The following is a 15497-nucleotide window of genomic DNA, read 5'->3' as shown; positions in this document are numbered from 1 at the left end:
CATGTCCCCCTCCCCGTGTCAGCTCTGTCCCCATTCCCCTGTATCAGGCATGTCCCCCTCCCCCTGTGTCAGCCCTGTCCCCATTCCCCTGTGTCAGCCATGTCCCCCTCCTCCTGTGTCAGCCATGTCCCCCTCCCCCAGTGTCAGCCATCTTCCCTTCCCCCAGTGTCAGCCATCTCACCTCCCCCCTGTGTCAGCCCTGACTCTTATTACCCCTTCTGGTGTGTGAATGATGACTTTGTTGGGTCACATACCGGGACTGCCAGTGCACACTGCTGTGCTGGCTGCTCTCCAGGCTCCATCCTCTGTGTGTAGTGACACCTATAAACCTCCTTGTATTTCCCGGCCAGCCCAGTGCTGTCAGCAGGTAGAGCACAGCCTGCTGAAAAGAGGGGAGCGCCAATCTGATCGCTTTGCCTCTGCTTGGGGGCACAGCCGGGGACAGACAGTGGCACTGAGGTGCAGTGGAGGGAGGAGAGGGGGGCGGTGGTGCACCCACTCTCCTCTTCGGCAACTGGAGGAGGGAGGGGGAAGGTCATTTAGCCGCGACACTGCATCAGCGTGATTTGGGCGGCAGCAGCGGCGTGGGATGCTCAGCGTCTATGCTCAGCGCTACTGCAGAAAGTTCTTCTTAACAATTTTCTGCACAAAATTGGCCCACAAGGCCATCGGCCCTTCTGGCATTTACCAGAAGAGCCAGATGGCCAGTCCGGCCCTGTTCTCCAGTGGAAACATATTCAGGGCGGGATGTATTAAAATACATCTCCGTCACCTCCCTGCCGCCTGGCTCTCCCCTCACGCCGGGGACAGCTAAGCAGGCTGTCCCTGGCGCCTCCTCCTCCCCCCTGCAACCAGAAGGATGCCCGCTGCTTCACTAGGGGGAGGAGGGGTTTACCTTCCGGGGTCCAGGAGGACCCTTCAGGAAGGTAAGCCAGAGGGGCGGTCGGCGAGGTGGCGGGTTTGCGTCGAAGGCGGTGGACGGCGAAAAGAAGCCCATAGGCTTCTATAGGGTATCACAGCCCTGCAACCCATAGTTAAAAAAAACCCTGAGGAAGCTATTATCTGCGAAGCGCGTGCCGGCTAGCGGTGCGCAGGCAGATGTTTGCAACTTTTGTTATTTTTCTTACTAATGTATTTTGATTATGTGTAGTGATACGCTGCGACAGCCCCCATACCCGTGCTCACTGTCCAGCATATACAATCAATTGGAGGCGGCTCCAATTGGCCTTGCGCAGTCAGTTACCCCGGTGGTGTACCAACACAGGCACGATATTAGAGCGTTTCCACGCTAGAGACCGTACACACTGGGCAATCTGTACTGGCTAATTGCAAAGGAACAGAGGGAGCTTTTTTTATCCAGGGAAGAGTGATACACTGTGACAGCCCCTATAACGGTATTGACTGTCCAGAACGTACAATTACTTGGAGGCGGCTCCACCTGGATTATCGCAGCTAGATACCCTGGGGTGCATTGACACCCGTGCAAACCTTAGAGCGTCTTCACGCTAGGTAAACGCACACACAGGGCAATCTATGTTGGTTCATTGCGCCCATCAGAGGGGGTTATAGCCTCAGAGGGCTCCTCCTCAAAAATTAGAATTGTAATTTCACTCACACACTGTGCGAATTTCACAGTGTTAGTGGATCCCTACTGATGGCATTGGGACCCTATTAGGGCAATAACCCCATATGTACGCATAAGAACTCGTGTCACTAAGAGCTATTATAAGAGGTTTCTTTAACCCGCTCTCATATACGCTAACTGGCCTGCCAGATTATTATTTCTGGACAGACCAGGCACACACTGTCCAAAAGTTGAAAAACAGTATTACACAAAAACACCTCTGCAACATCTGCCTGCCACCTTGGTTTTAAAATTGTGTGAACCCCACCCTTGTTTGTTGTTATATGTTTACATTTTATCTCGCAGTTCTTAAAAGAAATCATTAAAAGTTAAATTTTACTTTTGTTTGGTGCACCAACACAGGACATCTTTCTTCTTCTCTTGTATTTAGTTAAAAAAAACCACTGATAATAACCAACTTCTACTGTAGCTATGAATTATCTAATCCAGTGGGAGGCCGCAGAGCACTTGGAGACTATATCTGCATTACCATTTGACAAAATTTGACTTTTTGTTTTTCTTTATATTGTATACTGCACGAATTGAGGCAATCTTCTAATCCCCCACCAGGTGGCAGCATCGCTTCCTAGTTTTGTACGAATACATTTAATTGAAAAAATAACATGCACAAATTCAAATCTGCAGCTGCAAAGCTTGTATGCAGAAAACCTTTGAGACAATTATGTGTATTATTCAAATAAGTCTGAGTAGCCAACACTTTCTTACAGTCAAAATGCTCCTAGTATCAGCAAAATCTAAATTTTATTGGTAGATGTATTAAATGGAAGGCTCAAATTAGACTACTGCATCAGACTAAACCAACAAGCGGACGGGTAATGGTACATAGGAAAATGCGGTAATACCCCCGTTTTACCGCATTTTCACTTTAGTACATCCTGCCTTGACAGAGGGTATGGTTTTTCAGTGTAGTGTAGTGTAGGGTATAGAGGGGAAAGTAATGTAGTGCAGGGTGACAGGAGGGAGGAGAGGTAAGAAGCCATCACTGCTGTGCCATGACAGGAGAGGTAGGGTGAGAAGCCATCGCTGCTGTGTACTGACTGGAGGGAGGAGGGGTGATAAGCCATTGCTGCTGTGCGCTGAAAGGAGGGAGGAGGGGTGAGAAGCCATCGATGCTGTGCGCTGACTGGAGGGAGGAGGGGTGAGAAGCCATCGCTGCTGTGTGCTGACTGGACGGAGGAGAAGTCAGAATCCATTGCTTCTGTGCACTGGCTGGAGGGAGGAGGGGTGAGAAGCCATTGCTGCTGTGTGCTGGCAGGAGGGGTGAGAAACCATTGCTGCTGTGCACTGAGAGGAGGGAGGAGAAGTGAGAATCCATTGCTTCTGTGCGCTGACTGGAGGGAGGAGGGGTAAGAAGCCATCGTTGCTGTGCGCTAACAGGAGGGAGGAGGGGTGAGAAGACATTGCTGTTATGCGCTGACAGGAGGGAGGAGGGGTGAGAAGCCATCACTGCTGTGTTCTGACTGGAGGGAGGAGAAGTGAGAATCCATTGCTTCTGTGTGCTGACTGGAGAGAGGAGGGGCGATAAGCCATTGCTGCTGTGTGCTGACAGGAGGGAGGAGGTGTGAGAAGCCATTGCTGCTGTGCGCTGACAGGAGGGAGGGGGTGAGAAGCCATCAGTGCTGTGCACTGATAGGAGGGGGGGGCAAGAAGCCATTGCTGCTGTGTGCTGACTGGAGGGAGGAGGGTGAGAAGCCATCGATGCTGTGCGCTGACAGGAGGGAGGGGCGGTGAAAAGCCATCGCTGCTGTGCGATGACAGGAGGGGTGAGAAGCCATTGGTGCTGTGGGGATGCGGTCAATTTGCCGGCGGTCGGGATCCCGACGTTCAGAATCCCGACACTGGAATCCCGACCGCCGAAATCCCGAAACTTTCTCCCTCCGTGGGTGTCCACGAAACCCATAGAGGGAGAATAAAATAGCGTGCCGAGCGTAGCGAGGCACCGGGCCCGCTGCGTGGCGAGCGCAGCGAGCCCGCAAGGGGGGGCGATCCACGTCCCCCCCATGTTGGGATTTCAGCGATCGGGATTCCAGTGTCGGGATTCCGACCGCCGGGATTACGTATCGGATCCGTGCTGTGCACTGACAGGGGGGTGAGAAGCCATCGCTGCTGTACGCTGACTTGAGGGAGGAGGGGTGACAAGCCATCGCTTCTGTGCGCTGATTGGAGGGAGGAGGGGTGACAAGCCATCACTGCTGTGCGCTGATTGGAGGGAGGAGGGGTGAGAAGCCATCGCTGCTGTGCGCTGAAAGAAAGGAAGAGGGATGAGAAGCCATCGCTGCGGTGCACTGACAGGAGGTGAGCAGCCATCGCTGTGCGCTGAAAGGAGGGAGGAGGGGTGAGAAGCCAGGGCTACTATGATCAGAAGGGATGGAGGGGAATTGTTTTGCCTCTTTAATTTAAGCCAACATGCACACTTTGGCCTTTATTCAAATCTGATCGCAGTTTGATGGGCAAAACCATATGCACTGCAGGTGGGGCAGATGTAACATATGCAGAGAGAGTTAGATTTGTGTGAGTTATTTTTTTTCTGTGCAGGGTAAAAACTGGCTGCATTATTTTTACACTGCAATTTAGATTTCAGTTTCAACACACCCCACCCAAATTTAACTCTCTCTGCACATGTTGCATCTGTCCCACCTGCAGTGCACATGTTTTTTTCCCATTTTCCAAACAAATTTGTGCTGCAATCAGATCAGAATAAGGGTCTTTGGGTGGAGGCGGTGCCATAGCACACACACCTGGTGTTGTGACAACACGCTACACCTCTGGTCGACATTCAGATATGGACATTCTGAACGCTGATATTTTGTAAGAATATGAAACTTTTAAGGCGAAGTATTTTCTCTGTAATTTAAATACAGTACAGCTAATGGGTACATTCATATGTATTGCAATGCTGTATGTGGGACAGTCCCTGATTTTAATACAGAACACAGTGTTAACACAGAGAACAGTTTCAGGTAGTATTACTAATTTCTTAGGTGAGTAGATATGATCCTACTGTATGTTTGGAGAGATGTAGAGTAATAAACTTGCGAGAGAGAGTTCCACCTGTTATTTATAGAATGAGCTAGGAAAGCAATAGCACAGTAGAAGTCCATTTTCTATAACTCTAAGGAGAATCTGACCACTTTTTTCCTTAAACCCCATGTCCTCTACCCCCTATATGTTATGCAACTTTGCCATATCTTGTTTCCCTGACTCATTTTGGGGGTTATTCTGGTTCAGTCCCAAAGGCAAATTCCTTCTCAAATGGACAAAACCATGTGCAGAGAGAGTTACATTTGGGTGAGTTATTTTGTTTCTGTGCAGGGAAAATACTGAATGCTTTATTTTTTACACTGCAATATAGATCTCACTTGTAGTAAAAGCCCACTCAGATCTAATTCTCGCTATACATGTTACATCTGCCCCACCTGCAGTGCACATGGTTTTGTCCATTTTATAAGCAATTTGCCTTTGCGAGTCTTGTGGGTCTTGGTGGCTGTGAACTTAATCTGTACGTAATCGAGCTGCATCACATTAGTTTCTTCCAAATCAGTCCAACAGTGTCCGAATGCATACCGGACAATCAGACGAATAACAGACAACAAATATGTAAGAGGTATATCTTCTAAAAGAATAATACCCTTAAATAAAAGGGAAAATAAGAACTGCTATATATAGAAATTAGTTACAACTTTATTTTTTAGTTTGTTAAAAAAAACATATAATACATTAATTATTAGGTATAGTACAAATGCTTTGTAATATGTGCAGTTATAAAATATACAGTATTCTGTACAGTATTTTACAAGAAAGGGTTCTCCTGCTTTTAGCGGCCCATTTATCATTACATATTGGCGGTTATTTCCATTTTTGGGGTTAGCTGCAAATATTATGTATGAATGACGGTGGTATCAACCCACACGCAGCCGGTTCCTATGGGGAATGCAATGTTGCCTTATTTATCTGGCATGCAAAAACATCTGAAAATGGCGGTAACCAATTGTAGTATATATGGGAGGTTATTCAGGTTGGTTGCAAATTCGCAGTCTTGCGAGTCCACCAAACCCCGCTTTGCGAATGGTGGCTGGCTGTCACCCATTTGCAAGGCATATTCGCACGCAATGGATGTTGCACCGTAACATCCATTAGCAGCCTGCTAGGATCCGCCCCCATAATTTGATGGTCGCCGACCATGGAATGATGGCGTAGCCTCACGCATATATTACAGATGCGTGTCTGCTCAGGGGGAAGTAGGCGGCCAGCTGACATCCAGTGATGTCAGCTGCCCGCCCCCTGCCTGTCCGTCATGCCTCATTACCATGAGAACGCCAAACATTTGAATAGGAACACCCATGAAACACTGGGCGTTATGGTAATGGGACAGCCCGCCGACACACGCCCCCCGTCCGCAAGGTTGCTTGCTTGCGCCCTGCAAACATTCTGTTCGCCGTGGCCACACGCTACAACTGCAGAAATGCGCATGCGCAATAAAAAACATCGGTCCCTGGGCAAAGGAACGGCAATTGCGACTGGAACTGAATAAGGTCAATGGACAACAGATCGCATTGCTGGCCAGGCAGAGGGTTTGCCCCGGAACCCTCCTTGGAAGTGGCTGCCATGCTGTGCGGTTTTGCAGGTGCAGTTCCCCCGGCAGCCAACAGAGCGCATCACAGGGACAGGCTCCTTTCCGAGCTCCTGTCCCTGTGGGTGATTGGTAATGCATACCACCAATTGTATTGTATAATATTGCTGTGATAAATGGACAGAAAGCAGTTTTAAACTTAAAGAATATGTTCGTGCAACCAAGTATTCATTATTATTCTGTAGTAACATTTCCTTCTGTAGCGCCAGCATATTCCGCTGCACTTTACAATTGGGTTTTGTGCTTCAATTTAAAAATCAAACGGCTCACGATAGAATCAAATAAAGGCACTTAATACTGACAATAGCTAAATCTATTGAAATGAATATACTGCATGTTGCAATAGGAGGACAGTTCTAATGCAAGATTTTTCCAAAGGATCTTTCATGTGCAAAAACAAATACTGAAACTAGTTTGAGGCTTGGCGTATGACTCACTTAAGGTGCACGGAAAATCACAGTTAGTCATTAATGGTTAGATAAGATAGGCAAGGTTTGGCGGACTGGATTTGTCTCGCCTACGATGAGGTCCTCACTTCACCTCATTGAAGGAATAACCCTAAACAGTCACAAGATCATCAATCATATATAAAAGAGTAACGTTGTATGTTTTTATCCCTGAATAACCTATCTTTCAAGATTAAAGCCATATCATTAAAGATAATACACCAAAAATGGCCGACATGTCTGTGTTTTTCCTTTCGATAGCAGTCATGTCAATGAGGTCAAGTAAATATGCAATGACTGATTTAGTGGCATTACTGTTAGAATTTGACAGAATAGGTGCATGATTAAAGTTTTGTCCAGGTCTTGGAAAAAAATCTATATGAGTGTAATAGGCATGAAGGAGGTAATGGTCTTCAGTTTTGACCCTGGCAGTCCGGCCTTCATTCTATCAGCTGTGTTAGAACATGTACAGTCCCATGCAGGCCAACAGCAAGCACCCTGCAATCGCGGACCATCTGAGAAATGGCTGAGAGAATATTGACTTCTCGTCCGTCCGAGTGCCGGTGATGGATTCACCTATTGGAAATAGATAATAACAAGCAAAATCAATAAATACATAGGAAAATTGTAGTTTTATCTGACGATAATATTTATATGTTCAATATTTTATCAGAGACTGTTTTCATGGAGGTGTATTTCAGCTTATTACATAGAAACATAGAATTTGACGGCAGATAAGAACCACTTGGCCCATCTAGTCTGCCCCTTTAAACTTTTTGGACAACATGATAGTGCAGACTGCAAATATATCTACTGACTAATATTGCCGTGCCAGAAGGGTTGGTGGGCCATTAAGGTCAAAAGCACGGATTACCAGCTCCGCCTCCCGTTGTTCTGCTCAGCCAGCATGGAGAGAGAGACTGGGGCTTGTCATGGAGCTACGCTAGTGGCCCTGAAGCAAAAATTCCAAAAAGTGGCCCCTTTATACCCCCACATCTCAAGCCTTCCATCCCTTAACACACCCTCTGCATCATGCGACCCACTTCCATCTCCTGGCCACAGGTGGCCCTCCCTTTTGAGAGAATGTGGAGACATTTTCCTTAACAACCAATCGCCTTTGGGCTGTCATTGATCTAGCAGTCAATTGATTGGTTGCTCTGGGAAGCTTTTCCATTTTATTTTTCGGTACTTGTGGAGTATCACGGCTCCCACGACCTGCATCGTATGCAGATCGTATGCTAAAAATCGCATCGCATCGCATCTGGCATACGATGGCATACGATGCGATGCGATGTTTTACCGATTTTTGAGCATTTTTGCTCAAAAATCGTATGCCATCGCATGGCATCGTATGCCATATGTAGTGGTATACAATGTCATACGATGCGATACGATGTTTTACCGATTTTTGAGCAAAAATGGTCAAAAATCGGTAAAACATCGGATAACATCGTATGCCATATGTAGTGGCATACGATGTCATACGATGCGATACGATGTTTTACCGATTTTTGCGCAAAAATGGTGAAAAATCGGTAAAACATCGGATAACATCGTATGCCATATGTAGTGGCATACGATGTCATATGATGCGATACGATGTTTTACCGATTTTTGAGCAAAAATGGTGAAAAATCGGTAAAACATCGCATGGCATCGTATGCCATCGATGCGATACGATGTTTTACCGATTTTTGAGCCATTTTAGCTCAAAAATCGTATGCGATCGCATCAGATGCCATACGATGGCATCCGATGCGATGCGATGCCACCCGATTTTGCACTGAAATGCATCAGAATGCATTGAAATGTGTATTAAAGTAGTGAAATGCCCCCAAATGCCATTTTTCATAGTGCACCACCCCCACTATCAACGTCAACCCGAAGCGTGGCGAGCGCAGCGAGCCCGCGAGGGGCGGCGGTACGCGTCCTACGACCTTTTCATACCCCCACTATCCACGTCGGCGTGGAGTTGAGAATAGAATAGTGTGGCGAGCGCAGCGTGCCACCGAGCCCGAAGCGTGGCGAGCGCAGCGAGCCCCGCGAGGGGACGCGGATACCTTCACAGCTATACGCGTCTCCTCGCGGGCTTTACAGGTATCCGCGTCCCCTCGCGGGGCTCGCTGCGCTCGCCACGCTTCGGGCTCGGTGGCTCGCTGCGCTCGCCACACTATTCTATTCTCAACTCCACGCCGACGTGGATAGTGGGGGTATGAAAAGGTCGTAGGACGCGTACCGCCGCCCCTCGCGGGCTCGCTGCGCTCGCCACGCTTCGGGTTGACGTTGATAGTGGGGGTGGTGCACTATGAAAAATGGCATTTGGGGGAATTTCACTACTTTAATACACATTTCAATGCATTCTGATGCATTTCAGTGCAAAATCGGGTGCCATCGCATCGCATCGGATGCCATCGTATGGCATCCGATGCGATCGCATACGATTTTTGAGCTAAAATGGCTCAAAAATCGGTAAAACATCGTATCGCATCGATGGCATACAATGCCATGCGATGTTTTACCGATTTTTCACCATTTTTGCTCAAAAATCGGTAAAACATCGTATGACATCGTATGCCACTACATATGGCATACGATGTTATCCGATGTTTTACCGATTTTTGAGCATTTTTGCGCAAAAATCGGTAAAACATCGTATCGCATCGTATGACATCGTATGCCACTACATATGGCATACGATGCCATGCGATGGCATACGATTTTTGAGCAAAAATGCTCAAAAATCGGTAAAACATCGCATCGCATGCCATCGTATGCCACTACATATGGCATACGATGCCATACGATGGGAGCCGTGATACTCCACAAGTACCTATTTTTCTTACAGATTTAATACATCTCTTACTTATTAAGGGCATAAAGAATGTACTGTTTTCCGAAGGAAATATATTTTCTAATCTGTAGACTTTTCATAATGTTCCAAAACAAAAGCTTATGACTCACCATTCATGGTTTTTGATACTCGGTTTCTTAAAATTGGTACCTCCGATCTGAAATGATCATTCTGAGTTTGCTTTGATAGGGTCTGTAGCTCTTCAAACACCTTCAACAAATAGGAAAAATGTACAATTTAGTAATGACATCATGGAATTTATGATCATTGTCTTATTTTTCAGAAAACAACGATGAAATAAAGTTCCCATGTACTATGGAGATGGGAAAAGAGATATTGGAATTCCTTAATAGGATGTCATAATTCATACATCAGTAGTTAACAATAACAATGTTTGTCAATGTGGTTGACAGGACAAAACTCAAGATTGATACAGATAACATTCCTTGGTGACATGTAATATAGTTAATTGTCACAGAAATGGGAATATATATAATAAATCGCACAATGGTTCAAATATCACAATCATATAATCTATTAGGACAGAGCACATGGTGCAAATGTCTCTGTTATTAATTGAAGCATTCTCCTTTAACCACTTAACTTGCAACTACCCCCCCCCCCCACCCAAGAAAAAGAATGTTCAGAAATTGTCACCTTTTTATGACTGAATTAGTTCAAAAATATATATTTAAAATGTATACAAAACTATTGTATACAAAAAATAATAATTGTAAAATATTGGATTTTCAAACATCGGAATGTCGGTAATATTGGGACCACCATGACTGATTTGAAAGCAGCTTCAGCCACTAGGTGCACACTAGGACGCTGAGGGAGGTTAACTTTCCAGGTGGCTGCTCGTCTGTGCAGGGGTAAAAGATTAATGTTTTTAGAGTTAGACCTCTTCTGTAAATCAAGGGCTGCTATATTCTCCAGTATAAAATTCATAGTAATACCGATATAGTAAAGGTAATCAAAATGTAAGACAGCAGTAACTCATTCTAAGGACAATGTTTGGTTTCTAATAAAGAAAGATATTCACCTTCACATTTAGTAGAAATGCTATTTTTGCTTCCTCCAAGACTTTCTGTTTGGTAGCTTTGTCCATTTCTATGGAGTTCATCCGTGAGCGATAGAGTTGTTTGAACTTTGTTGCATTAGTAACATAGTCAAATGTGAAGAAAGCCAATCCTTCCCCTGTGATTGGTAGTTGAAGGGCCTTCTGGGCAATCTTCTTCAGAACTTGACCACCGGAGAGGTCTCCTAAGTATCGCGTGTATGCATGAGCGACCAACAGCTCTGGCTCCCTATGACCAACATGATGAAGTCTGTCTACATAATTCTTTGTTGACTTTGGGCACGTGATCTTCTCTCTCCATTGTGGGCCATAGAAATACTCAAGGTCTTGCTCGAGTGCAGCTTTGCGATGGAGCTCCAATGGGAAAAAAACTGGGGAAAAGACAGGATTCTCTTTGTTGTGCTCAATCTCTTCCTCCAGAGCCTCATACACAAAGTATAAGGAGGACATGACCAGCTAAAATCAAGAGAGTAGACCAGGATCATTAAATCATATAAAAAGGGATAATACGGGGGAAATTTACTAAGATGGGGATGTTCCTATAGGCAGCCATTATCTATTATCTTCTAGAAGGTGCTAAATAAATAAGAAGTGGATTCTTATTGGTTGCCCATAGCAACATCCCATTTTAAATAGAACTCCCGTCTTAGTAAATTTCACCCTACATGTTTTACTACTTTTTTCAATTTGGCATACAGATGGAGCACCTCTTAGCCAGCGCCAGGGCTCACCTGATTGACCCTGCTGGCGAGATGGTGCTCCATCTGACTGGGATGCGCGAGTGTCCCACACGCACGTGCGCCCCAGTTACCAGGCGGCAGGGGACACGAACCTTGCCCATCTCCGCTTCAGGGAGATGGGCAGGGTTAGGGGAGGGAGCGGGGAGGTGGGATCGTGCATCGTGGACCGGCGGCGAGGCCGTGGGGAGCTCCGTTGCAAGGACACTCACACACGTCTCATGCGCGCACGTCCCCTTCCGGCGGCTGTCAGGGGCTGGCAGTTGGCGATCCAACTGCCAGTCCCCCGCTGGATGGAGCTGGATAAAGACCCCCGCTGGATGAAGTAGTTGGCCAAATTCATGTTAAAATTGCCACAGTTAACAAATTGGAATACATCAGTGTAAAACCTTTTCCTACCTTGAACTCATTTAATGAGACTTGGCCTTTCTGAAAGTTCCTCATGAATTCCGTATCCTCCGCTTGCTGATGGACTTCCTTTGTTGCCTCCTTCAGTGCCTCAGACAATTCCCAAACGGAACCGCTGGGAAAATAAAAGTAAATCTCCTTATACTCTCTATACATAAAGTTTTGATAAACTTGATAAACTAATAAATAAACTGTATTTCCTACATAGTCAAAAACAGAAGGAATGCTGGAATTTTGTAAATTTTGTACAAAGGGGTAGAAGAAGAAGTTTCTAAAACTACTAACATGCGAATTCTATTGAAGATGGGATGTTGCCCAGAGCAACCAATTGGATTCTACTTATTTATTTAGCACCTTGTAGAAGATAATAGATAGCAACTGTTTGGTTGCTATGGGCAACATCCCATCTTCAATAGAATAGCACTCCCATCTTAGTAAATTTACCCCGTAGTGGTGATGCATATAGTAACCAATCAAATACTATCTTTTTCTAGAATGCCATAGGGCTAAAAATGCACCAGACATTAATATTGGCATAATACAGATAACTGGCATCCCCTGGAGCTTCTCACATTGGCCCTTATTCTGGTTCACTTGCAAAGACAAATTCCTTCTCAAATAGATAAAACCATGTGCACTGCAGGGGGGCAGATGTAACAATTGCAGGAATGCATTACATTTTTCCAGCCCAAGATGGTAGAATCCATAACTACCATAAGCAATCATATTACTGTGCATTGCCGTCACTTATTAGTAGGGTTGGGCTGGCCCACAGGGGTACAGGGGAAGCCCCTAGTGGGCCCCACTGCCTGCGGGCCCACCTCCTCTAGGGGCTATGGTATATTTTCTATATTGCATTGCCATTATTAATCTCATACATTATCATGCATGCCCTAGCAGTATTTACCGCTAGTGTATGCACTGATGGTTAGCCAAATCAGGAATGGGTAAAAACCGGAAATAGGCAGAGCCCCAGAATGCCGGACCGGACATGCTCCAGTCATCAAACTATGTCATTCCGGGGGTGTCTGTTTGGGGAAGGGTGTAATCAGAGAGACGGGGAGGGAGAGGTTGCGGCCTCCCAGTATGGTACGGAGATGTAGTAAAACCGGAAAGGTACAGACCATATGGGGAGTCTGTAATCTATCCCTCCACATCTCCCAGGTCACAGCTGTCATAGGCATCCCCCAGACCAGACCCCCCTCCCAGACATCGGACACCCTCCCCCCAGACCAGACACTACAAGCTCCAGAATGGCACAGTTTGCTCAATAGAGCCTGTCTGGTCCAGCATTCCTGGTCAGGTCCGGATCCTGTTTTTACTTAGTCCAAGCCAAATCTCTGTGGCAGTTGGCCATACCCCCCTGGATACTGGCCACACCCCTACACAAGGGCCCATATTACTGTATGCCCTAAAGGGCCTTTCATGCCCCAGCCAGACACTTTTATTTTGTTTACTTCCAGGACTGCTTCCCAATGCATTTTCTTTCTTTAAAGTTCTAGATACAAATCAAAATACAGAACTGACTGTCCCACTAACTCTAGTTACCTGGGCATCAATATAACTGTACATACATATAAGTATATGACACACAATTGATTATTCCGGGAAGTAAAACCGGACCCGGACAAGACCCTGGAAAGCCGGACCGGACATCAAACTCTGTAATTCAGAACTTGTAGTCCGGTGGGTGTCCGATCCGGGGGGGTGACTGCGATAGCTTTCACCAGGAACATGGGAAAGGGGAGATTACAGCCTCCCCGTGTGCAGTAGCGCACGCAGGGGGGGTTTCTGAGTACCCAGAAACCCCCCCCAGGAGTTTTAGGCTGAAAGCTGAGGGTCTCCTCTTTCTATGGGTACAAGAATTTTAAAAATCGGCCCTTGGGAACCGGAGATATCTGACCTCAAAGCAGTGGTCCCCATCCAAGCCTGTTAATTGCTCTTCCCAGTCAGATATTTCAGGTTCTGTCTGACAGAGTTTTTCTGAGGATATATTCCAAAAGCTGAGACTCTTCCCCTTTGATGGACACTAGCAGCTTGTCTCTACTTTTCCCAGAACCAGAGATATCAGCCTTCCAGCAGCTGGTTACTGCTCCAGCTCCACACACCTGGTATGTAGTTTTATATTCTTGTTGGCAGATTGTTTTGCCTCCTGAACTCTGATTCCCTAGTCCCCAACACCATTTGGTAGGTGGGATTCTCTAGTTTTTAATTCCATTAAAATCTAAGAAATCAATTTCTGGGAACTGGAGATATCTGCAGTAAAGCAAGCTGTCCTCCCACCAGAAAATTATGAATAATAAGCCCACTCCACTATACACCCCTCCTCTGCATATTAAACATCCTCTACCACCCTGGAAGTATTGTATTAGGGCCCCTTCATTCAGCCCAATGCCCCCTTCTCCCACCCCATCTCACACCATCTGTGCAGTAAAGGGGCAATTAGTGGAAATTACTGATCCAGGCCCTACATGCTGAGCGGTTGATATAATACCCCCTACCAGTCGCGGGACATCTAAGCTTCCCCCACCCCTACTGCTGGAGGATCGGTAGGGGCCCCAATACATTGCTATGCCCAGGGGTCTACACTGCTGTTATGTATGTATATATATATATATATATATATATATATATATATATATATATATATATGTGTGTGTATATTATTATTATTATTTATATACATTTGGTCTATCTATAATACGTTAACTGACCCAGCATATACTGGGTCACCTAAGTGTCCATCTCCGTGCTTTGCTCCGCCCCTCTGGAAACCCCCTTCTGAAAATCCTGCGTTTGCCACTGGTGTGGTACGGACCATTCCGGTTTTTGCTACATGTCCGGACCACATGGGGAGGCTGTAATCTCCCCCTCCTCCTCTCCCTGGTGACAGGCAGCCTCCCCAGACAGGACACCCCGGACAGGACACCCCCCCCCCCCCCGGACCAGACACTTCAAGCTCCGGAATGCAGAATTTGTTGTCCGGTTCGGCATTCCGGGGTCTTGTCCGGGTCCGGTTTTAACCCATACCCGATTATTCCTGAAACCAATAGGCAGGGGAAACAACATAACCAGATAAAAACATGGGTTTGAGGCTTCAGAGAATAAAGGGTTAAAAATTTAAGACAAACTTTCAGAACTATATATCATAAGTTAAAACAACTTATTATTTCCACACACACATAATAATTACATATAAATTGCACGTGTATAATAGTTCTATACATAACAGTACATAGGCAAAGCTATATACAGTACTGTAAGTTAGTAACCTCACAGCATTGTAGCAGCTATAGGGTTACTACAATGTGTACACAGCAGTATATAAGTTGTGTGTTGTACCTGGTTTGCTGCTTTGTAGAGGATTCCATCTCGCCCCTTTGTCTGACACTGCACTCACTGCTGGCTGCTGCTGTGATTGTTCTCAGTTCCACTCTGAGCCCTTTATAGGGAGGACTGTTCCCTCCTCTCAGACCTCATGATGACACAGAAGCGCTGAGTTCTTGGTACTGGAAGCAGCAGGGGAAGTAAAGGAAAGTGCACAACAGGATACGTTCAGGATTTTGCTGACTACTGATTAACTTTTTTTTTTTTCGCCAACATGCACAGATTTCTGTCTCAGTGATATCAGGGCTCCTCTTGTTACTAAGACAATCGTTTTTAGTTTAGTTTTAGAAACATTTGTTTTTTTTTTAATAA

General features: G+C 45.9%; 1 protein-coding gene across 1 annotated transcript; it reads right to left on the bottom strand.

Annotated features, from left to right (window-relative positions):
- Positions 1 to 5306: 5306 nt before the first annotated feature.
- Positions 5307 to 15296, bottom strand: HMOX1 (heme oxygenase 1). Its single transcript, XM_083181467.1, has 5 exons — positions 15141 to 15296; positions 11790 to 11913; positions 10618 to 11109; positions 9683 to 9782; positions 5307 to 7297 (listed from the first exon to the last, which is right to left on the bottom strand). The coding sequence occupies exons 1-5, from the start codon at positions 15167 to 15169 to the stop codon at positions 7179 to 7181; spliced, it is 864 nt and encodes a 287-aa protein (XP_083037593.1). The 5' UTR covers positions 15170 to 15296; the 3' UTR covers positions 5307 to 7178.
- Positions 15297 to 15497: the final 201 nt, after the last annotated feature.

The sequence above is a fragment of the Crinia signifera genome, chromosome 4 (assembly GCF_055691185.1).
Source record: "Crinia signifera chromosome 4, ASM5569118v1, whole genome shotgun sequence".
Taxonomy (NCBI): domain Eukaryota; kingdom Metazoa; phylum Chordata; class Amphibia; order Anura; family Myobatrachidae; genus Crinia; species Crinia signifera.
The sequence above is the reverse complement of the archived record's forward strand: the minus strand, read 5'-3'. Positions and strand labels throughout refer to the sequence as shown.

Coding starts and splice junctions, on each gene's coding strand:
- HMOX1 (XM_083181467.1), bottom strand. CDS start 15,169: ATGGAATCCTCTACAAAGCAGCAAACCAG. Junction 11,110..11,789: donor TCTCATTAAATGAGTTCAAG/GTAGGAAAAGGT, acceptor TCTTGATTTTAG/CTGGTCATGTCCTCCTTATA. Junction 9,783..10,617: donor CATTTCTACTAAATGTGAAG/GTGAATATCTTT, acceptor TATTTGTTGAAG/GTGTTTGAAGAGCTACAGAC.